Source organism: Podarcis vaucheri, assembly GCF_965113315.1.
Source record: "Podarcis vaucheri genome assembly, chromosome: 1".
Classification (NCBI taxonomy): Eukaryota; Metazoa; Chordata; class Lepidosauria; order Squamata; family Lacertidae; genus Podarcis; species Podarcis vaucheri.
Genome location: NC_138759.1, coordinates 9,689,820 through 9,713,780, shown reverse-complemented (window position 1 = coordinate 9,713,780; position 23,961 = coordinate 9,689,820). Strand labels below are relative to the sequence as shown.

At 44.9% G+C, this 23,961-nt stretch overlaps 2 protein-coding genes across 5 annotated transcripts in view; one reads left to right on the top strand and one right to left on the bottom strand.

Annotated features, from left to right (window-relative positions):
- Positions 1 to 14,817, bottom strand: part of SLC38A6 (solute carrier family 38 member 6) — a gene marked incomplete at its 5' end in the record, with an annotated part of 53,040 nt that extends 38,223 nt beyond the window's left edge. Inside the window, 6 exons of one of the 3 annotated variants that reach the window (XM_082218486.1) lie at positions 4,892 to 4,931; positions 5,527 to 5,579; positions 8,634 to 8,707; positions 10,566 to 10,696; positions 11,193 to 11,209; positions 11,589 to 11,625. In XM_082218486.1, coding sequence (XP_082074612.1) covers positions 4,892 to 4,931; positions 5,527 to 5,579; positions 8,634 to 8,707; positions 10,566 to 10,696; positions 11,193 to 11,209; positions 11,589 to 11,610 — 337 coding nt within the window. Of the gene's footprint in view, positions 1 to 4,891; positions 4,932 to 5,526; positions 5,580 to 8,633; positions 8,708 to 10,565; positions 10,697 to 11,192; positions 11,210 to 11,588; positions 11,626 to 14,694 lie in introns of those variants that run through there. The other 2 variants (XM_082218484.1, XM_082218485.1) reach the window with 2 other exon arrangements.
- Positions 14,818 to 14,875: 58 nt separating this feature from the next.
- Positions 14,876 to 22,985, top strand: TRMT5 (tRNA methyltransferase 5). Of its 2 annotated transcripts, none has more exons than XM_082218301.1 (5): positions 14,876 to 15,014; positions 18,271 to 18,926; positions 19,353 to 19,480; positions 20,620 to 21,265; positions 22,655 to 22,985. In XM_082218301.1, exons 1-5 carry the CDS (start codon positions 15,010 to 15,012, stop codon positions 22,738 to 22,740), a joined length of 1,521 nt encoding a protein of 506 aa, XP_082074427.1. In that variant the 5' UTR covers positions 14,876 to 15,009; the 3' UTR covers positions 22,741 to 22,985. The 2 variants fall into 2 exon arrangements, with proteins under 2 accessions (XP_082074427.1, XP_082074428.1); XM_082218302.1 differs by lacking the exon at positions 14,876 to 15,014 and adding an exon at positions 16,108 to 16,240.
- The last annotated feature ends 976 nt before the right edge of the window (positions 22,986 to 23,961 follow it).

Sequence of the window (23,961 nt, the reverse complement as noted above, 5' to 3'; positions counted from 1 at the left end):
ACTTGGCCACTTTCCCCGAGACAGACCCATACACTAGGGCAGATGTTTCAGGAGGGGTGGGTAAAAAAAAGTGAAATGGCAGAAATTTTGAACTAGATGCCAGCACAAATTTGCACAAGCTGTCCGGGTCCTTTCTAAACAGCTTTTTAAATACAGTCATACCTCGGGTTACAGCCGCTTCAGGTTGCATTTTTTCGGGTTGCAGACTGCCGAAACCCGGAAGTACCGGAACAGGTTACTTCCGGGTTTCGGCGGTCGCACATGCGCAGAAGCGCTAAATTGCACTTTGTGCATGCGCCGAAGCGCAACCCGTGCGTGCGCAAACGCAGGTTGCGAACGCTGCGGGTTGCAAGTGTGCATGCCGCACGGACATAGTCTCATTGGGGGTTTAGTTTTTGTTTTCATATATGCAAATGCTTTGGCTGTTTTTAGATACGTACCTGCTTTATATATGTTTTTATATCATAAACTGCTTCAGAATGCCCCATTGAAAGGGATTCAGAAGTGAAATAAAATGACTCCCCTTCACCAAACAGCTACGTAAACCCCGGATGCCCAAAGAATTCAGAGTTAAAAGGCTAAAACCATAAAAAGAAAAGGTTCTGCAAAGCAGAAAAGCTGCTCTCTAGATTGCTGCAGAGGAAATACAGATTAGACTAATTACAGACTTGCAAATAAAATTAAGCGTGAACCTAGTACAATAGGTTTTAAGATAATCCCCTCTCCCCCAAGGTCAGGATTCACACTGCTCTCTAATTTTTGCTTGTTTGTTATTTTTTGTTGCCTTCCTCCGAGAGAGAAAATCACAAGAGCTTGGCTCCAGCTCTTTCCTGAGAAATGTTCCAGATGCAGCTCTACTTCAAATGACCACCAGATGGAGTGACAACAGCACCGAGGGAACGAAATGTTCTCAAGTGTACCTGGGACTTTTTCTTATCCTGCTCTCAGAGAAATAAACACATGCAGCTCCTAATCCAAGCCACCTTTGGTTTCTTCCTACGTGGAAGGAATCTTGAAAAGCTGGACGGCAGATCCTTAATCATGTCTAAGGCCTGGAGACCAAAGGTTCTACAGGTAACCTTGCACACTCATGCTTCCTTTTAAACGGCCCGGTAAATATGGAACAATATTAAGTGCTTGTTGTCCTCTGTTGTCTCCTTCTCCTTGTGCCCTCAATCTTTCCCAACATCAGGGTCTTTTCCAGGGAGTCTTCTCTTCTCATGAGGTGGCCAAAGTATTGGAGCCTCAGCTTCAGGATCTGTCCTTCCAGTGAGCACTCAGGGCTGATTTCCTTCAGAATGGATGCGTTTGATTTTCTTGCAGTCCATGGGACTCTCAAGAGTCTCCTCCAGCACCATAATTCAAAAGCAACAATTCTTCGGTGATCAGCCTTCTTTATGGTCCAGCTCTCACTTCCATACATCACTACTGGGAAAACCATAGCTTTAACTATATGGACCTTTGTTGGCAAGGTGATGTCTCTACTTTTTAAGATGCTGTCTAGGTTTGTCATTGCTTTTCTCCCAAGAAGCAGGCGTCTTTTAATTTCGTGACTGCTGTCCCCATCTGCAGTGATCATGGAGCCCAAGAAAGTAAAATCTCTCACTACCTCCACTTCTTCCCCTTCTATTTGCCAGGAGGTGATGGGACAAGTGGCCATGATCTTAGTTTTTTTGATGTTGCGTGCTCTAGTCCATGGGGTCATGAAGAGTCAGACACGACTAAACAACAACAGTGACTCTGCGAAATCCCTTCTGTAGTGACTGCTGCAGTTGCGTCTGAGCAGAAGGTAAACTAGGATCTACTGGAACATCGCTGGGTGGTTTCTGCCTTCCAATTGTTTAACAACAGGAACAACCATTTCTCCACATTAGGATTTCAGAATCCCTGCTCTGTAGTAACTCAAATACAGATTTATATTTGTATATGCCGGACATTGCCGTGTACAGCTCAAGGGCTGCCGCAGGAAAGCAGCTCCCAACTTCTCAGCCCCCATTTTGGTTCTAGCTCTGTTTGCCATCTGCTTAGCTCTTCTCATCGTTCTATCTTTTAACAATCTCCAAACTTTTGACGAGGAAGCGGCATTAAATAACCAGTAAGAGAAAACAAGAGGAAAGTGGGAAGGGACCCAGCACTTCTGCCTGCGGGATTTTTCCTGGCTTTGAAAAGATCGAGAGTGGTCTGGCAAGGGCTCTCGCGCAAGGCATTTCTAGTTTCTAGGGAACATACAGGTTCTCAGAGCCGGCTTCTGAAAGGTTGCCCTCACCAAAAAGGTTCACAGGTGTACCCATTACACTTCCTTCGTGCAAATGTCCAGTAGGAAATTATATCAAATCTGAAATTGCTCTTTTTCCTTCCAGCCTCTTTTTTTTTAAAAAAAAAATTGCAAGTGTTTACAGTCAAAAGTGAAAGAAACATGTAAAACCAAGTTAACTGCTACACAAGACAAAATCTGGTCAGATGTTGCCGTTTCACTTAAGCGACTTCCTTTTCTTCCCCGGACAGCCCCAAACACCCTCAAAATCTGCTTCAGAGGCCTGGGAGACCTCCCAGGGCAGATTTTGGGGGCATGCAGCGGGAGGAAAAGAGGGGGAATATCCCATTCCACAAGTGAAACACCACATGCACAGCTGGATGCAAGTCAGGAAGCTCACCCAATTCAGCATCCTGCTTCTAACAACAGCCAGGCTGATGTCTCTAAGAACTCCCTTAAACCAGCTACAAATGCAGCAACCCTCCCCCATTTTCTGCCCCCAGTATGTTATTAAAAAGCCAATAACCACTGACAGATCGATGTTGTATGTTCTGTTTAATTCAGCCACCTTATCCAGAAGTCATCACCAGCTCTTGCGGCAGTGAGTTCTACAAACTAGTTATGCATCATGTGAAATAGAACTTAATTGTTCTGAACCTGCTGCTGATAAGTGCTTTGGGGGGGGGGTGTTAAAAAATATTAGGTGATGATACTCATATTTTGATATGACTGCCATGGGTACCAGCACAAATGGATGCACAAAAAAAGGTGCCAGTACTCTGTACTAGTGAATACAGTGGTACCTCGGGTTACACAGGCTTCAGGTTACATACGCTTCAGATTACAGACTCCGCTAACCCAGAAATACTACCTGAGGTTAAGAACTTTGCTTCAGGATGAGAACAGAAATCGGGCTCCGGCGGCGCGGTGGCAGCAGGAGGCCCCATTAGCTAAAGTGGTGCTTCAGGTTAAGAATAGTTTCAGGTTAAGAACGGACCTCCAGAACGAATTAAGTACTTAACCCAAGGTACCACTGTACTGACACAAAATAGCCCTGCTTGCCAATCTATTTAATCACAGCATTGACAATTTTAGAAACCTGTAACACCACCACCACTGCTTAGCTCCTTATGCAGAATGATGGTTGACTGGCCCTTTTCATAGTCCATAAGCCACCTCTCCACCTTGCTGTGCAGTGTTCTGATTGGTTGGCCTATTTAGCAAAAATGCAGTTATGTTGTACCTTACTGGCATGTTTGCACTGTCTACATATGTCATTAGCTACGTACAAAGGAAAGCAATACTGTCCATGTAACATGGGAACCGTGCAAATATAGTTGTGTAATCCTTTTGCAGTGACTTTAGAACAGGTTAATTTTGCGGTGGTGGTGGGAGGTGCAATACCTACACTTTGCAAGAGAAATGTGTGTACTCCTATGGAAAGAAAGCGAAACAAAAGCACCGAATGCTGAAGGAACATGGAAATTTCCATCTAGCGGTATTTAAAAGCTTGAAATAATATTTTCCAAGTACAAATGCTGCTTCTTGAATTAATCAGAATTCTTGGCAGATACGTCTTTGCTTTCTGACAGCCAGTGTTATTGTTGAGGACAGAATAAGTAGTTTGATAACACCCAGTGTGCAATAGCTCAGGCCTCTAGGGTTTCTCGGGGGACTTTTATTAAAAGTGACACACATACAAGGTTATGAACTGTTGGAAGGAGAAGAAAATAAGACTCAAATTTCCTTTGACCAGCACACTCTTATAACAGGTCCTGGGTCTGGCAGACCCTTCACTGCTTAGACCCAACTTGTTTAATGACATTTATTTAGAGGTGCAGTCAAATAGGAAAGGAAATTAAAAAATTTGTTTCTCACTACGTAACGTCACCCCAAACCGGTATGAATAAATAATACTCGGTCATTGGGATTAGACTGTTCATACTCCTGCCTGGAGTTAATAGCAAGAGTTTATTACACTTTAAAACATAGCTTGTTCTACAAAGGACACTAAATTGAATTATGAAAGCAAGCGACCTAGTTCTCAAGTATGTTTATAAAAAGAGCAGTCACTGGGCAGCGTGAGTCAAATTTATGCAGTCACAGTATAATTACGCCACTCAGCAACTCTCATATGTGGTGCTTGGTCCCAAAGCTACAGCAGCCTTTCCTAGGCAGGTAAATATATCTATAAATATATCTATGATCTCTAACAGAGGTGTCCACAAATTTAAGGACATAGGAACAATTTCAAGCCCAGTTTTCATATGTAGAATAACTAGACCATGACTGGAAGGATGGGACGATATAAGACATTCAAGGAGACAAAGCAGTTGACCATAACTAGATCAAATTACTATACAGTGGTACCTCAGGTTAAGTACTTAATTAGTTCCGGAGGTCTGTACTTAACCTGAAACTGCTCTTAACCTGAAGCACCACTTTAGCTAATGGGGCCTCCTGCTGCCGCCGCACCGCCAGAGCACAATTTCTGTTTTCAACCTGAAGCAAAGTTCTTAACCTGAAGCGTATGTAACCTGAAGCATATGTAACCCAAGGTACCACTGTATAATTGTTCTCAGGACAGCTCTGAAAGATCCTCAGTGTTAATAATTATTGTAACTTAACATTTCTTACCTCCGACATTCTGTATAACGATTGTGCTGGCCACAAGAACCTACAAAAACAGTAGATGATGTTAGGAAAAGCAGAAATGTAAGAACAATCTCATGTGATTCATGAAATATCATACAACAGTCCCCAAGCGGGTGGCGCTGTGGTCTAAACCACTGAGCCTCTTGGGCTTGCTGATCAGAAGGTCGGCAGTTCAAATCCTGCGACGGGGTGAGCTTCCGTTGCTCTGTCCCAGCTCCTGCCAACCTAGCAGTTCAAAAGCATACCAGTGCAAGTGGATAAATAGGTACCGCTCCATCGGGAAGGTAAACGGTGTTTCCGTGTGTGCTGGTTTCCGTCACAGTGTTCTGTTGTGCCAGAAGCGGCTTAGTCATGCTGGCCACAAGACCCAGAAAGCTGTCTGTGGACAAATGCCAGCTCCCTCGGCCTGAAAGCAAGATGAGCGCAGCACCCCATAGTCGCCTTTGAAAGGACTTAACTGTCCAGGGGTCTTTTACCTTTACCTTTTTACCTAAGCGAGCAACAGCCGTAGCTAGATATCCTACATGCTACATCCCTCCGAGTGATGATGGACTTTTCTCTCTTAAAAATGAGCAATAACAAAACCAAAAGGAGATAAAGGAGAGTTTGGAAACTACCTTTCCAGGTGAGCCAAATGCGAAGAGACCAAGATCTTCATAAGAAGTAACAGCTGTTAGAAGGAAACAAATAATTCCACATTAATATTTACTGGGAAATTATATGCATGTTTTATGCATGCATATCAAGTACAAATCATATGGTTATAAATCTAATATATGTGCTTCTTCCATCAAAAAAGCACAAGAACTTAGAAATGCAGGTGGGAAAAGTTTTGTGGGGTTAATTAAGGTAGTCATGGAGTGTGCCCAAAAATGCTAATTTTGTGGGTGCTGTATTACTGGTGAAATTACAATTAATTGCCAAATATTAAATCTAGCCAAAATTAAGCTATTTTAGGTCTCACTGATTTAACTATGAACATAAAGCACATACCTATCTCTCTTAATGTTGAACTTTGTTGGAATTACTGAATTATGCCCTTTGTGTTTATAAAGAGAAATTAGAATTGCTGAATACAATCAATCAAAATACAGTGGAACCTCGAGTTGCGGATGTAATCCGTGATGGAGGCACGTCCACAACCCACACCGTTCGTAACCCACAGCGCCGTGTCTGCGCATGCACGTGACACGATTTGGCGCTTCTGCGCATGCACAATCGGCGGAACCCAGAAATAACCCTTTCCAGTACTTCCAGGTTTCCCGCGGTCCGCAACCTGAAGCATCTTTAACACGAGTTACCACTGTAACGATATAGGTTTTTATTTCATTATTTTTCTGCATCACAAAAACTAGCATATTACATATTTGGGAGCAGATTAATGGGAAAATGCAGTTGGCATGATACAGAAAATTGCTGCACAATGGAAACAAACATTCTCTTAAACAAGAGGGACATGCACAACCTGTTAGTGCAAAAGTGTGTGAGATTCTGTATTCCGTAAAACTCTTTGGCACAATGAAGACTCCTGCATAGCTCAAAGGTTGGGTACTCCTGTACCAACGGAAGAGACTCAACGAAGCTGCCATCTTATTTTTCATCTCGATACTGCCCCCCCCCCCAAATAATCACAGAGTGTGTAAAAAGGTGGAGATCAACTACTGCTCAATGTCCTAGCTAATCCTTTTTGCCATGAGTTCCTGAAAAGATTTAGGCCCCAAAGAAGCTCACTTTCTGCTCAAGGGTCTTCCGCTACAGTATTCTCTGCTCATTCTGCCAGAATTTAATCAACCATCTTGCATCTTCTCTCTCTTTTTTTGGCCCATCATATTCATTATTTTTTCCAGACAAGTCTGTGCTTGCTGTTCTTGTCATGATTTTAACATTTGCTTATTGCATTGTAACTGTTGACATTAAAAAAAAAGACTTGGCCAGTTTTATGGAATAATAGCCTTAAATAATAACCTTAAAATAATAAAAAAGTAACAATCGGACCCTACCTCTGTCCAACATTTAAGAGTGCAGGCCAAGAGGAAGTGGAAGACTAGGAGCAGCAGCCTCGGAGAAGAAGCAGAGAAGGCCAGAGATTGGCCAGAGACAGCTATGGCGAACAAAAGGAACAAGGAAAGAGAGAAGAAAAGTTTTCTCACAACATGAATCCCCCTCATCAGAAAAAGGCAGAGGGAAGAGTCAGGAAATAAACATGGAAGTGGCGTGACAGAGGAGACGGTGGCCCAAGTATAGAGTGGTACCTTTGTTCTCAAACGCCTTGGAACTCAAGCAACTTGGAACCCAAACGCTACAAGCCCAGAAGTAAGTGTTCCAGTTTGCGAACTTTTTCCAGAAGCCGAATGTGTTCCGTTTTGAGTGTTACACTTTTGATTTGAGTGCCATGCTTCCATTAAGGTAAAGGTACCCCTGCCCGTATGGGCCAGTCATGTCCAACTCTAGGGTTGCGTGCTCATCTCGCTCTAGAGGCCGTGTCGGCGCCGTCCAAATAAACTTCCGGGTCACGTGGCCAGCGTGACGAAGCTGCTCTGGCGAGCCAGCACCAGTGCAGCACACGGAAACGCCGTTTACCTTCCCGCTATAAAGCGGTCCCTATTTATCTACTTGCACTTAAGAGTGCTTTCGGACTGCTAGGTGGGCAGGAGCTGGGACCGAACAACAGGAGCTCACCCCGCAGCGGGGATTTGAACCGCCGACCATACGATCGGCAAGTCCTAGGCACTGAGGTTTTACCCACAGCGCCACCCGCCATGCTTCCATTGCCTCCCGCCAAAAGACAGAAGCTGGTTGATATTCTATGTCTTTTTAAATTTGTTTGTGGGAGAGGAGGTCATGGGTACACCCCCCCTTTCCATTCTTGTTTTTATTATGTATTTTGTATTTTAATGCTGTGAACTGCCCTGAGATCTTTGGGTGCAGGGTGGTTTACAATTTTAATACAAATAAATAAATAAACTTGGGTCCCTAGCTGCTGTTGGACTACAACTCCCATCATCCCTGACCACTGTTCCTGCTAGCTAGGGGGTGATGGGAGTTGTAGTCCAACAACAGCTGGGGACCCAAATTTGAGAAACACTTGTTTTTTTTAAAGAGTACAGCATTACCTTTTAAAGAGAAATTTTCAAACTGGGTTTACAAAGGGGTTTCTAAATCTGACATTTAATAAGGGCAGGCAAGCTTAAAAGCAGCTTGCCCAGCGCTACTGATCTTCCCCTTTCCAGAGCACCCTTATAGTTCATGGGGGGCAGGGGGAGAGCAGCAAAGCAGCCCAACAGACTTGGCTAGCGGTTTGCACAAATGGGCTATACATTTTAAAAAAAAAATCCCCCCAAGCCTTTTGCAACACAATTGTATGATTTCACTATCAGGCAGGACAACGTGGAAAGGGCTCTATGTTGCAATAACAAGATAAATCACTGCAATAACAAGTCACAGGACTTCCCCTGACAAAACCTCGTGCGGTAGGTTAAGCTGAGAGATGGTGACTGATCTAAAAGTCTCCCAGTGAGCTTCATGACTGAGTAGGGATTTGAATCCTGGTTTCCCAAGTTCTAGCCCAACACTTCAACCACCATGAAAACACTGGTTTCTCATACGGCACCAGCCACAGCGATTGTTAGCCCCTGAAATGCACTTCGCAAATTCTGAATGTATTTTTAACTTGTCCATTCTAAAGGCTTTTGTGATTAAATCACTGCGTGCTGCCTTCACTTACCAGTATGAATGCACATAGTAAGCAGGAGAAATACAGAATAAGATGCAAGGATGGCAACAATCAGCAGCAACACACTAGGACAGAAGAAACAAATGATCAAGGCCACACTATATATATTTATTTAATACATTGTGTTTTCCCAGAAACAAGCAGAGGAAATCGTTCTTTCCTCATTTTATGGTTCACATCGGCAGAATCTAATTCACGCCACGGTTGGTTACTCAATATTTTCCATGTTCTGCTTTTCTTTTGAATTTTCTGTGTCATTAAAGTTGGACTTTTTTATATATGGGGGAAAGGCCAATTGTTGAACCATTTCACCATCTCTATGCTTTAGAACGTTCTAAAGAATGTTTCGGGTCACCCATTTAATTTGGTATTTGCCTGTTTGTTCATGGCAAATGACAACAGCACCTCTCCTAAGAGAATACAGCACTCTGGCTGGGTGATCCACCACTATCACAAGACGCAGCTATTTAAACCTGGCACTGGCAATTTCCTGGTTTGCACACAATGCTAAACCACACATTGCTGAAGATGCAACAAATCACAACTTGCCCCGCCAATCTTTGGCTAGTTTTCCAGCTGCCCTTTCCTCATGCCTTTGTAGCTTGGTAAGACATGGGTGGTGCCGTGGGTTAAACCACAGAGCTTAGGACTTGCTGATCAGAAGGTCGGCGGTTCGAATCCCCGCAACGGGGTGAGCTCCCGTTGCTCAGTCCCTCCTCCTGCCAACCTAGCAGGTTGAAAGCACGTCAAAGTGCAAGTAGATAAATAGGTACCACTCTGGCGGGAAGGTAAACGGTGTTTCTGTGCGCTGCTCTGGTTCGCCAGAAGCGGCTTAGTCATGCTGGACGCCGGCTCCCTCGGCCAATAAAGTGAGATGAGCGCCGCAACCCCAGAGTCAGTCACGACTGGACCTAATGGTCAGGGGTCCCTTTACCTTTACCTTTACCTTAAGCACCCGGTGTGGGATGGCCAGCAAGTTTAAGGAAGGGTGCTGGGTTCACACACAATGCTGAGCTATCAACATCAAGCCATGGTTTGTAAGCTAAAAACAAACCATGGGTTCAGGCTGTGGTTTGTTGGCAGCAAGCAAACCATAATGAACTCACTGGGCAGCGTTCACACATGATGCCAAGCTACAGTTTGGTTGCCACGCCATGTTATGTGTGGACCAGTTCAATGTGAAACACCCCAGTTCGGGTTTCCGAGCCAGAAATAGTGAGGTATGGCTTGCAAATTTATTAACACATCACAAAAGATAACTGCACAATTTGTCAAATGGTGGTGGTCTGCTCCTGGTGCCACCCTACCTGAGGCACCCCACCAAGCACTGCTGTCGCCCCAACCTGGCATTTGAAGTGGTACTGTCCAATCTACCACCCCAGGATTCTGCAATTTCATACTGCCGCATGTATAGATCAAGCAGACAAGGGTGGCACACGGAGGAAAGTTGAGATTTTAGCACAATTGCATTCCCCTCCCCCATGTTATATGGTATTTTTGAAGCTTACTTTAACTTTTTTAGTATCACATAGTATATTTCTGACTATAAATATTAAAATACAGCATTGATATTAATTAATCTAGAACTATAAATCTTAATTTATAGCATTACTAACCTCAGTTCCCGAACACCTCAGTTTTGGAACATTTCGGCTCCTGAACGTAGAAAACCCAGAAGTAAATGCTCCGGTTTTCTAACATTTTTTGGAAGCCAAACGTCCAACGCGGCTTCCACTTGACTGCAAGAAGCTCTTGCAGCCAATCGGAAGCCGTGCCTCGGTTGTTGAACATTTCGGAAGCCAAAAGGGCTTTCAGAACGGATTACGGTTGACAACTGAGGTTTAACTATATAAAACTCTTACACACTACTTGAAAATATAGTACAATATAATATAAAATATAATTGACACACACAAAACTTACCTAAATCCAAGGATTCCCGTCTTGGCCATGGCATATGCCAATCCGAGTATCCCACTGCCCATGATAGCATTCATTAAATTAAATACCGAGAAGCCAAAGGAAGCACCAGATGATGTCTGGTTCAAAAATGTCTGTAAATGACAGAACCAGATTGTTAACACTGTGAATTCTTCATCTGGGCAAAAGCAATCACACAAGCCCAAAGGAAATGGGAGTGGAAAAGTAATTTAATTCATAGACAAAGACTCCCGACTACCGCTGACAATCAACTCAGATGTTTTATTACAATCAAGCAGTATATTTATTTATTTTATATTTATTATATTTTTATTTTATAAATTTCATAAAATTTATACACTGCTTGACTGGGGGGGGGACCTTAAAGAAGTTTACAAAAAGGTAAAACAGTAAAATCAAGAAAAAACTGCAACCATGCCTAAAATCATACAAATGTTAAAATACTGTATTAAAGTATCTGAAGAAGTGTGCATGCACACGAAAGCTCATACCAAGAACTAACTTAGTTGGTCTTTAAGGTGCTACTGGAAGGAATTTTTTTATTTTGGCTATGGCAGACCAACACGGCTACCTATCTGTAACTGTATTAAAATAGATTTTAAAAATTACCTCAACTTTTAAAACACCTGGGTAAAGGTAAAGGTAAAGGTACCCCTGCCCGAACGGGCCAGTCTTGACAGACTCTGGGGTTTGTGCGCCCATCTCACATCTATTGGCCGGGGGCCAGCGCTGTCCGCAGACACTTCCGGGTCACGTGGCCAGCGTGACAAAGCTGCTCTGGCGAGCCAGAGCCGCACACGGAACGCCGTTTACCTTCCCGCTGGTAAGCGGTACCTATTTATCTACTTGCACCCGGGGGTGCTTTCGAACTGCTAGGTGGGCAGGCGCTGGGACCGAGCAGCGGGAGCGCACCCCGCCGCGGGGATTCGAACCGCCGACCTTTCGATCGGCAAGCCCTAGGCGCTGAGGCTTTAGCCCGCAGCGCCACCCGCGTCCCTAAAACACCTGGGTAGGCTTGTCTAAACATGAATGTTTTAGCACTCACCGAAGAGAGTATATGCAGTTAGTTAGTTAGTTGGTTAGTTAAAGGTCTGAGTTTGAACATACAAAAAATTATTTAAAACCTAAGTTACTAGAGATGAATCAGGGAAGACCAAATTCTAATAACTGTTCATCCAGCCAGTAAAAAGAAAAATGTCGTAATTTATTTGTTTTTTTAGATTTGACATGGCTATGAGGGTGGAAATCTCAGCCTCATTAGGTTTTCTAACTCAATTTCTTTTTTAACCAAGTACCGGTATTGTAAGTTTAGGGACTTCTTAGAGCCAGAACTTATGAAATACGTAAATGTGAGCTTTCCAACTTTATTTTTTTCCTTGGTCTCAAAAGTGGCAATAAAAACAGAAAACGAAGCCAGGTCATGCCTGCAAAAGACTGTACCAGAGCCAACACTGTTCCATCTACTAAAACTCAAACTTAATAACATTACTGGTAGAGTTAGTGGATCTCTAGTCTAGTTGAATAGACTCCCACAGTCTATGGAGAGAGTCACTGATAGTTTTACAGTAGTGGCTTTTTGAGGAGGAATGCTACGGTGCTTAGAGGATGGCTGTTGTTGCTTTTAGTTCATTTACTACGTTACGATTTTGTCTATTTAAAAGGCATCCAGAACCTGTGAGACATAAGAGGTATACATGATCTTTGGTTTGGGCTGCAATCCTAACCCCACTTACCTGAGAGTAAGCCCCACTGAATTCAATGAGACTTACATTTGAGTAGAAACAGGGAGGGTTGTATTATTCTCTTTCCTCTCCCCAACACCAATGCAAGCATCTTTTCTATCCAACAGGGACCCTGTGGAATTAATACCCAGTCCATAGATTTCTAGGAATGGAAGAACCATCTTTGGTGGGTCCAGATGGATTCCCAGGACCACCACTACAGCTGTAGGAATAATGCTAAATTCTGGAACTATGAGATTGTGAGAAGTGGGATGGAACGAAACAAATGGGCAGAGAAACCTGTTCGACAACGCTTTTAACTAAAGAATGTGCTGGACAATCTCATTTATAAGAGGACTGTGTGCCATGACCTGTATATAATTTGGGGGCGGGGGGCGGGGGGAGAGACATTGTACTATGGGGCCTTCTGGGGACACAGGTGACTTCCAAAGGTTGCAAAAAGCATGCCCTGTGCGATGATGTTGGTGCTGTGAGGCTCTATGGAGGTGCAATTGTGTTACAAATAACACCGGCGGCTTGGAAAAGTACGTGCGTCCATTCTGCAGGACTCTATGGGGCCGAGTCTTCAAACCCACGTGAGGAACTTCTGTGCCACCAAGCTGAATGACAGAGGGGTATGTGTCCATTCTGTGGCTTCTATGGGGTTGTGAAGTTCTATGAGAGGGCCCTATGATGTTTCAGGGGTGGCTGTGTATGCATTCAACAAGTCTTCCTAGGGTTGCAAAGTTCCACGGGTCTGTGCTGTGTGCTTCTACGGCACTAGGAAATGCCACTTTGCCCGTGGGGCTGTGAGCAAGGTGTGCTGGGAAGCTCATGGAGATGTGGAAATGCAACACAGGCCTGGGAGCATCATCGGGGTAAATGATGTAGTCATACCTCGGGTTACAGATGCTTCAGATTCCATGTTTTCGGGTTGCACACCGCGCCAAACCCGGAAGTACCAGAACAGGTTGCTTCCATGTTTCGGTGCTCGCACATGCGCAGAAGCACTAAATAGCACTTTGCACATGTGCAAAAGCGCTGAATCGCAACCCACACGTGCGCAGACGCGGCACTGCGGGTTGCGAACGTGCCTCCCGCATGGATCACGTTCGCAACCCAAGCATCCACTGTAGTCTGTCCGCTTCCTATAGGTTTCAAGAGCAGTCAGGCAACACGGGGAATATCTTTTGAGTACAGGACTAAATATCGTGGAATGAGGAGTACCATGAGTATATGTTATGGTGTTGTGCAAAGCGAGACGTAAAATGCTGAGTTGGGAAAATCTTTGTGCCCAATCTACGTGGCTTTCGATTTCGAAGACACAGGATGGGGTACAGTGGTGCCTCGCAAGGCGAAAAGAATCCGTTCTGTGATTCTCTTTGTCTAGCGGTTTTTTTCGTCTTGCGAAGCAAGCCCATTGACGGATTAGCAGATTAGCGCTAATAGCGGCTTTTAGCGGCTTATCTGCTGATCGGATCAGCTGATAAGCGGCTTAGCGGCTTAGAAAAGGGGGGGGGAACCAGCAGGAACTCGCAAGACATTGTCATCTTGCAAAGCAAGCCCATAGGAAATTTGTTTTGCGAAGCACCTCCAAAACGGAAAACTCTTTCATCTAGCGAGTTTTCCGTCTTGCGAGGCATTCATCTTGCGGGGCACCACTGTATCTTCAAAGAAGAAGTGGTTTCAAATCCTTACTCAGCCATGATGCCCAACTCAGCAATTTGGAGGTCACCCTCCCTCGCTTAGCCTAACATACTTCACAGGGTTGTTACCAGCATGAAGATAAATTCAACAGCGTAAACAAGTTTTCATGGTTCTGATAATGGAATACTCAATGATTTAGTTTATATAAAATATGCAGGGGTTTGCGCTACGCAATATGAACCATGGAAAGAGAAGAAGGGAAGTCACTGATATCTTAAGGTTGTTTAAATGAGTATTCTAAATCGTAAAACAGAAAATTTAATAAAAATTATGGGGGGGGCGGGGGAAACCAATAATACGAATAGCACTGATTTAGAACTGCAAGGACTTGGCAGTCATTAATGATTCCTATGGCAATTTCATACACGTTTTACTTACCAAGCCAAACCAAACTGGGAAACCCAGCCAGATGGGCGGGGTATAAATAAATTATTATTATTATTATTATTATTATTATTATTATTATTATTATTATTATTATTATTATTATTATCGAAATATCTTTTGAATCCCCAAGCCATTTCGTCTTCTTTTTAGCACCCCTCGCTGTGAGGGGATTTGAAAGCGGGAAGCGCCAAGCCGCCCTGCTCTGTGGGGCTGAGCGAGGAGGAGCCGCCCTACAACCCGGGGGAGCCCGGCCCCACCGCCTCCCCTCTCGCCCCCCCCCACCGCCCCAGCCCCACACACACCCTGCCCGAGGGGGGCGGCGGCGGCAGGAGCGGCGCTCCGTCCTCCAGCTCCTGCGCCGACAAGTACCATCCCCGCGGCTCGCAGTTGACGCTGCCGACGAGCCGCGGCTCCTCCATGGCGGCGAAGGGAGCGGAGAAGTCCCAAGAGCGGCGGGAGGCCGAGCGAAGAAGCCCCGTCCTCGGGGCCGGGGAGGAGCCGGCGGGCGCTGAGAGGAAACGGGGCGGGGCGCGCTACTCGAGGGCGGCGCTTGGGCGGGGAGGCTGGGCCTCGGCGAGCTGAGGGGAAATGCGGCGCGGCGAGAGGCCGGCATGAGGTGAGGCGCCCCGTTTTTAAAAAATGAGGGGCTGGGGGGGGCGTGTGGGGAGCCGTTTTGGGCTTGGTTTTAATGCTTGACTTTTTATTGTTTTTATGGAGGCCGCTGCGGAAATCCAGCCCGATGGACCGGGGTGTAAATATTAATTTTATTCCTTCCTTCCCTCGTCTGACTAGGCAAATGCACTCTGCGCGCGCTCAGAGGCACGCGTCCCTGCAGCGCGGAGGAAGAACTTGTAGGCCGACTAGGCCTCGGCCTCAGCTCCGCGCAGAAACCGCAGGGCGTTCTCACCCCTAGCAGGCCTCAATCTCATCGCCTATTGCAGGGTTTCCCCAAACCGGGGTTGTGTTTTTTGTTTGGACTACCATTCCCATCGTCCCTGGCTTACTGGTCCTGCTGGCTAAGGATGATGGGAGTTGTAGTCCAAAAAAACCAACAAGAAGCTGGAGCCTCAAGTTTGGGAAACCCTGATCTGTGGCGTAGTGAAGAGGCGTCGGGATATCTTTTAGAGCACTGGTTATGGTTGCAAAGATATATTAATGACACAAGGAGAGTTGGAAGGGACCCCCAAGGGACATCTAGTCCAACCCCCAGCAATGCAGGAATCTCAAAAAGATTATTTGTGACAGATGCCCCACCTGAGCTCTCCAAGGAAGGAGATTCCCTGAGGGAGCTCTTACCCTCAGAAAGTTCTTCCTGATGTTTAGTCAGAATCTCATTTATTTTAACTTGAAACTGCTGGTTCAGGTCCTAGCCTCCAGAACAGTTGTCACTATTATTATTTATTAAATGTGTTTGTCACTTTATCTTGCCCAAGGCAACCTAAATTGACTTTGGTTGTTATGTTCCCCCATTTAATAGGTCCTTGTTTTGTTTTTCTTTTCTGCTTTTTCCTCTTTTTATTACACACACTTTTTTTGCATGAGAAGCAAATATTTTTTTAAAAAAAATTATTATTATTATTATTATTATTATTATTATTATTACCCCACCCATCTGACTGGATTGCCCATTATATGATGTATAATGGTTTTTGCTACATATTGTCAAAATATGATATTAATACAAAAAAAATTAAACATTGGTTGAAGGTTGAAGATCCCAAGCCAGGGAGAAGCCCAGCGACCTTCTAGGCTGAATTGGCTGCATTGCCATAACTTGCTATTGCTCTCAATGTGTTTCATGTAATGTTCAGGCAAAAAGATATTATCCTTCTGCAACTTAAGGTAAGAAGAAAAGAAGAGCCCTTCTGGATCAGGCCAAAGGCCCATCTAGATCCAGCATCCCTGTTCTAAAAAAAAAAAAAAAAAAGCCAACCAGATGCCTGTGAAAAGCCAGAATGGAGGACCTGAGTTAAACAACACACTCACCACCTGACATTGTCAGCAACTAGTGTTCAGAATCATACTGTCTTCGATCCTGAAGGAAAATTAATATTAATAATAATATATTGCTTATAACCCTATGGGTGGCTTACAACAGAATAAAAATAAACAGAATACAGTGGTACCTTGGTTGTAAAACGGCTTAGTTGTCAAACAAATCGGCTCCTGAACACCGCAAACCCGGAACTAAGTGTTCTGGTTTGTGAATGTTTTTCAGAAGCCGAACGTCCAACACAGTTTCCACTTGAGTGCAGGAAGCTCCTGCAGCCAATCAGAGGTCACGCCTTGGTTTTTGAATGGTTTGGGGAGTTGAACGGACTCCCGGAATGGATTAACTTCTAGAACCAAGGTACCACTGTAGTAATAAAAACAGCGTAACATCAGACATAAAAAGCTTACTGATACAGGGCTGCCTTCAGAATATAGCCATATTGGGAACTGTAGTTTATCCTCTACACCCCCCCCCCCCCCGTTACAATATGCAGCACCCTTAACAAACTATGGCTCCCATAATTCTTTGGGAGGAAGCCGTGATGGTTGAAGTAGTATAAATGTCTTTTTAATCTATGGTGTGCATGTGACGCAAGTTCTTTGCCTTCTCCTATATGGCCAACTTTTGAAGAGTGCTGGCCCATTCTCTCTCAGTCGTCTCATCTCCAGGCTAAACATACCCAATTGTTTCCATTTTTCCTCACATAACTTGTCTTTCTATGCCTGATCTTCTCTTAAGAGTATTTACTTAAAATACCCGTCTACCCCATTTCATTTCCCAAGGAGATATCAGCGACAGAACCATTGTTTGTGGGGGAAAACAATCTCCAAATTAAACCCAAATCACACAATCAAAATATTTCATAGAATTGCAATGCAATGGACGTGCCTCATTTTCAACCACAAATCCATAGACATTCTGTGGGCTACCTGCATGAAGTTCACAAACTAGTTTGAGAACTCTTAAGGGAGGCCTAGTGTAGGAAGTGAATGTATATACACATCTGAATGTTGCAGGATATGGACACAGTAGATAGGGCTTTTGCCTTTCCACCCTATCTATGGGCATCTCAAAAACATCTGGTTGGCCACTGTGTGATAAAGGATGTGTGGTTTTGGACAGATACAGGAGGGCTCTTCTCGTGTTCTTTAAATCAAGTTTTGATTTAAAAAGAAACTCGGTGAAACACAAAGCTATTTGGAAGTTTTATATTCTAACCATCCAGAAAGCCTATTGCCCAAATTAAAGATCCCTGTGTTTGTGACCAGAGGCACCTTCTTACTTTACTTGGTACAAGGATAAGGCTGATGGTTCTTAGGATGTGGTTATTCAGCTGCTGAAGGAAAAATCCTCTGCACATGTTTAGTGAGGCCTTCACCTGTTATGGCATACATTTCAGAGCCAGGGCTGCAGTCCTAACTTCAGTTATTTGGGAGTAACTGATTTCAATAGGGCTTACCTTTGATTAGACAGTTAGGATTGCACTCTGCCATTGACAACAGGGCTAAAATCTCGGGTACCAGATTTGTTCCACTGGGCTGCAGGAACCCCTAGAAGAGTTGTAGGTGGCATATGGGGGGAAACAGGAGGAGATGGGGAGAATATTCTGTTGCACAAGCAGGAATCCTTGTGCTTAGGAAAGTTCACATAGCACTACTTTGGATACAAGCCCAAAACTCCTTCCTCTGCCAAGCTTCTAATTCGTTGCTGCATCAGTGTTATCTTTGGGTTATGTAGGACAGTTTTGAATAATCTCATACAAGTGCAAGTGATTTTATGAGAACTGTACAGACATGTGGATTTGTAGCATTCTCCCCCCTCCCCATTTTTTTATTGAATGCTTACATAATGTCTATAAAGTGAATGATTTCCCTTCTAGGATTTTCAGGCGATTAAACAGCTTGCCTGCTAGCCTCCTGAAAGTGAAATATTTTGGAACAACTGCCTCAAATACATCATTTCCAGCAGTCTGGACGTTTTGCGGTCAGCCTCTTAATCGGCTGCCTGGACATCTTGCAGTAGCTCGTAGAAATAGTTTGTGCACTATGCCGGAGGTACCTGAGCAGAAATTTGACCTTGACCTGCATTCGCCGCATCCCAGGGTCCGTGGAATGACCACCCTTGACAGAGCTGCTTTCAAAAGGAATGTTGTCATCCCAGCTCTGAAAGTTAACAAAGACCTCCTGAGCAAGCTGGAGAAGCCTCTCAAACGAGTGCTGTTGAAGCGCCCAGGTCTCAAAAGAGTTGTTGAAGACCCAGAAGATAAAAGCAGAAAGTTTCTTTTGTTAGATCCTCATGCCATATCCGACAGCTGTTCCCTGGGCGAATCTGAGCAACAGATCCTGAAGAGCTTTAACATTAGCCCTGAGATTGTCAAGTATAACCAGGAACTGACATACGACCATTTCAAGGTGGACGAAATTCTGCAAGCAGTGCTTCCTGAAGGTCAGGAAGTGACCACTGCATTCAGCAGAATTGGCCACATCATTCACTTGAATCTGAGGGACCATCAGCTGCCCTACAAACACATAATTGGTAGGTTAAGACTTACATCAGAGAAGTCTTGTTTGGTTATTTCCTAAGAAATGACTGAGCTGTTTCTTTCTGAAGCAGGGTTAAGTATGTCTGAAGTATGTATTTAAATGTACTTTAAATACATGGTGTGGATATGACTAGATCTAAGCTATAATGTCGCAAAAATTCTGAAGAGACAAAAGTGATCTCTCCCATTCGTAAAGGCCTACTGATAACTCATTAATGGCTAGAGGAGGGCAAGCATTGTGCCACATTCCTTGGCAAGTGCAATCAGCATTTCTTCACTAAAAAATTTAAGCAACAGCCTAATGGAAATGGAGTGGGGTTTATTTTATATGTTCTTTATGAGTCTGTATCATAGACGTTTAAATCACATGCCTGCTGTTTTGAAAAGCAAATTTCACAGCCCGTTTCTCTGCCTTTCAGGTCAAGTTATCCTTGACAAGAATCCAGGAATCACCTGCGCTGTAAATAAAACCAATACCATAGATAATGCTTATCGGAATTTTCAAATGGAGGTATTAGCTGGAGAGGAGGCCAATATGATCACAAAGGTACCAGGAATTTTTAATAATATTTTCTTGCAACAAAAAAAAGGGGGATTAAAAATCTAACATTGAGAAAGCAGACAAAGCAAAGAGCAGACATTGCAGAAAGATACAGTCTGACATATTAATTCTTTATTCCTCTCTGTTCCATAGACTTGGCAGTCTCTGTGTGTTCCCAGATGTCCAAGTCTAGCCTAAATGAAATCACAATTGTTCATAAGACTTTTGTAGGAAGAACGTAGCTTAGTGGTGGTCAAATGTATAGACGTATATTAATTTTTTTAAAACCACATAATCAAAGATGCTAATGAACTCTTGAATTTTAGAACCAGTTCAGAAACCAGGTGCTGATTTTGCTTCTCTGGGAAAACATTGTCTTCCTTGTGCATTAGTTTGAAGAAACTGTGGGTGGCATTCAACTAAATTATTGTCCAATTGCACATCAAGACCGGCTTCCATGCAGTCCCCAAATCTGTTCTAGAGAATTGGGGGGGGGGGGGAAATCCCAGAACAGATTTAGGACTTATGGCATGTCTTCTACTTGGGATCTGATTCCTGATTAGAAAAGGCAAACATACAGCACCATTTCTGAATGGTACCCACATGTATCACAGCTTTCACCCATGGAGTACAGTGGTGCCTCGCAAGACGAAAATAATCCGTTCCGCGAGTCTCTTCGTCTAGCGGTTTTTTCGTCTTGCGAAGCAACCCTATTAGCGCTATTAGTGGTTTAGCGGCTATTAAAGGCTTAGCGGCTAAAAGGCTATTAGCAGCTTAGCAGCTTAGAAAAAGGGGGGGAGCGAAAAAAATCGCAAGACGTTTTCGTCTTGCAAAGCAAGCCCATAGGGAAATTCGTCTTGCGAAGCGCATCGAAAAACGGAAAACCCTTTCGTCTAGCGGGTTACCACTGTACACTTGGCTAGGGGCATGATCATTTCTCAGTCACTGATAGTAGGTTTTGCATATGCAAAAGATATTTGATGGGATAGATCTTGATGTCATTCATAGAAGGTGATGCACATATATGTATTTTATCTTCAAAAGCATCTCATGACTACAAAATAAAATGTGTATTTACTGGGGAATTCTGGACCAGAGAGATTCTAGCCTGCTAGCGATCATGCCAATATTTTGAACTCTTGCAGGTTAAGGAGCACCATATCATGTATGAATTTGATTTCTCCAAAGTCTACTGGAACCCCCGCCTCTGCACAGAACACATGCGCATCGTCGGCCTCCTCAAGCCAGGTGACCTTCTCTTTGATGTCTTCGCCGGGGTGGGGCCTTTTGCGATTCCTGCAGCGAAGAAGGGCTGCATTGTGTTTGCAAACGACCTCAACCCTGACTCGTACAAGTGGCTGCAGCACAACTGTAAGCTAAACAAAGTGGACAGAAAAGTCAAGGTCTTCAACATGGATGGCAGGCAGTTCCTGGAGGAGCCGGTGAAGGAAGAACTGACCAGACAGCTTTCTTTGAAGGAGCGGAACAGCTGCCTGCACATCGTCATGAACTTGCCAGCCATGGCAGTTGAATTCTTGGATGTCTTCAGGCACCTCTTGGATGGAGAGCCGGGCAGCACCAGTCTTCCCATCGTGCACTGCTACTGCTTTTCCAAGCACGACAACCCTGCGCAAGATGTTCAGGAGAGAGTCGAAGCCTGCTTGGGAATCTCCTTAGAGGGCCTTTGCTCTGTGGAGCTGGTGAGGAACGTAGCGCCCAATAAGGACATGATGTGCATCAGCTTCAGCCTCCCATCCAAGGTGTTGTACAAGCCGCTGTCTTCTCTGAAAGGTAATAAGAGTCAAAGAAAGAGGCAGGACTACTGCAAGCTTTTGGGGTCCCCTGTGAATCGTTTGCCTCAGATCGGACATTGAAATGGGGATTAGGGCTGGGCAATACCTGGTTTTCAACATTGTGATATATCACCAGTTAAACACTGTGATATAACAGTATATCACGATGTCTGAAATAAGGATGGAGATATGCAGAAGCATTGGCTGGCTTCACAGTTTTTCCTGCATCGTGGTTTTTGCTGGCGCCGGTGTTTGTGATCGCTGCACCCTGCAGGAGGCAGAGGAGAGCTGAGCAGGCAGAGTTAACAGGGCTGCAGGAATCAAAAACAGCATTGGCTGGCTTCACGACATGGACTTCAAACCGGTTTTTGATGATAAATCGATATATCGCCAGCCCTAATGGTGGCCCTTAATCTGCATAGGAGGACGAGGGGAAATGTATTTCTAGGGAGGAAAAAGCATAAAGGTCACAAATAAATAATGTGTTACAACAGGCGCACATGCAACTGTTTCGTTGCTGTGCATGCATAGGGAAGCTGCAGCCAGTCCTGGTTTCTCAGCGCATGAATACATAGGGAAACAAATGTGTGTGTATGCACGCATGACCTCCTATGTGCAGTTTTCCCTGTGGGAAGTTCACAACCTGTGATGTGGCTGCATGTCTTGGGGCATGTTGCAAGTGTATTGTCAGTGCCTCGGATGCTTAGTAAAATCCTTTTGCTTTGTTCCTGCTCAAGTTTTGTGCTGCAGACGACCCCAAATCCTAAGAGCTTTGCAGGTGTGCATTGAGGTGTCACCGATGGTCGCTTTCCAACTGCAGGCCCTTTGCCTCCCATTGAGTTCTGCTACTGCAAAGGGTTCCTGAGCTTCGGCAGCAGCAAGAAAGGCTGTGGTGGGAATGGAGGCAGAGCTACAATTCTTCTACATCCTGTCCCAGGGTCCCTTTATTGTACCTCACCTACCCCTCCTGTCTCCACAGCCGCTTTACGTGAGACAAGTTTGAAAGTGTGGTTTTAATTTTGCTCCCTGGTTCCTGCTCCCCCCCAGCTTCCTTTTTTAGGACCCTTCCCCACCTCCAGGCAGCCTCTTGACTGTGCTGCCTACATCATCACACAGCCTGCTGTCGCTGTAACATGTGTATCCACTGCCACACACAGAACCAGGCTGCTTTTAATGCCACATCAAACCCACTTTCAGACGTGTTTTGTGATGCCAACAAAACTGCCCAGCCACGGGCAGGCCACTGGCACTTGCATGAAAGTCAGGGGGCTGCTGTGTGGCAGGGGACTGGGAGAAAAACTTAAGGGTCTCCCCCTAAACTGCTAGAAATCCACACATGCCTCCAGATCCATATTGATTCAGATAGTCTGTCATCTTTTACTTGTAGGTGCAGATAATCCCCAGGAACCAGCATCTAAACGCCTGCGTCCAAATGAAGAGCCCCTTGAAGAAAAAAATAACCTGATGGTCTAGGAGACTTCGTGGGTACCATTCCAGAAATGATGTCTATGCAGAACTTTGAACTCCCATCTTTCAAGGGAGGCAAGCAGATTGCATTTGTTCATCAGAACTTGTAAGGACAGCCTCTGAAAAATGGTATTAACAGCTGCTGTGCTGATTATGCCCTGATCATCTTTGCTTCTTTTTAATTCTGTAACAGTTGGATGGGGTACATTTTTTTTAAAAAAAGAAGAATATTAAATGTTTATTTTGCCACACTTGGTAGCATCTTCTGTTTAGGTTGCGTGCAGTCATTCCCCAGCCAATGAGAAACTGAGGTGAGAGGTTAAAGGAACCAGGTGAAACAGTCTGTGTCTTTGGTAGCCTTGAAACAACACCTGTTCCTGCCCCTGGGCTGCTTCGGGAGGAAAGGCAGGGTCTAAATTGAATAAACAGATGGACATGTTTTTAGACTGACCACCTCCTGCGCAGGTTCTCTTATGAGGTGAAACCCAGGCCATCACTGTCTTCATGCTAGATGAGCAGGTGACAAACAGGTGGCGACAGCAGCAGGTCAAGGGAGCATCAGGAATTTGCAGTGGGCTCCCAGCTAGGATAGGGACGCGGGTGGCGCTGTGGGCTAAAGCCTCAGCGCCTAGGGCTTGCCGATCGAAAGGTCGGCGGTTCGAATCCCTGCGGCGGGGTGCGCTCCCGCTGCTCGGTCCCAGCGCCTGCCAACCTAGCAGTTCGAAAGCACCCCCGGATGCAAGTAGATAAATAGGTACCGCTTGCCAGCGGGAAGGTAAACGGCATTTCCGTGTGCTGCGCTGGCTCGCCAGAGCAGCGTTGTCACGCTGGCCACGTGACCCGGAAGTGTCTCCGGACAGCGCTGGCCCCCGGCCTCTAGATGTGAGATGGGCGCACAAACCCCAGAGTCTGTCAAGACTGGCCCGTTTGGGCAGGGGTACCTTTACCTTTACCTTTACCCAGCTAGGATACAGACGACAGAAAGAGTGCAGCTAAAGCCGACTCCGGATTCCAGCCCTGCCCATGTTTGAATCATGACAGAAACACATTCTGGGTCTACTTCTGCAACCCGGACCTACCCAAGCCAACTGGTTCGCAACACACACAGTGTGGAAGTGCTGCTGTAAGCCTTTAAAGCCCTCTAGTGACCCAGAACCAGGTTTTTTAAAGGGCCACCTTGAACTATATGAACCTGCCTGGGTCTTCAGCTTGGCATCAGAGGACCTG

Bases quoted from the DNA above. Each gene is read 5' to 3' on its own strand.
- TRMT5 (XM_082218301.1), top strand. The intron at 18,927-19,352 runs GTAGGTTAAGAC...TCTGCCTTTCAG, and splicing joins GCCCTACAAACACATAATTG to GTCAAGTTATCCTTGACAAG. The intron at 19,481-20,619 runs GTACCAGGAATT...GAACTCTTGCAG, and splicing joins AGGCCAATATGATCACAAAG to GTTAAGGAGCACCATATCAT.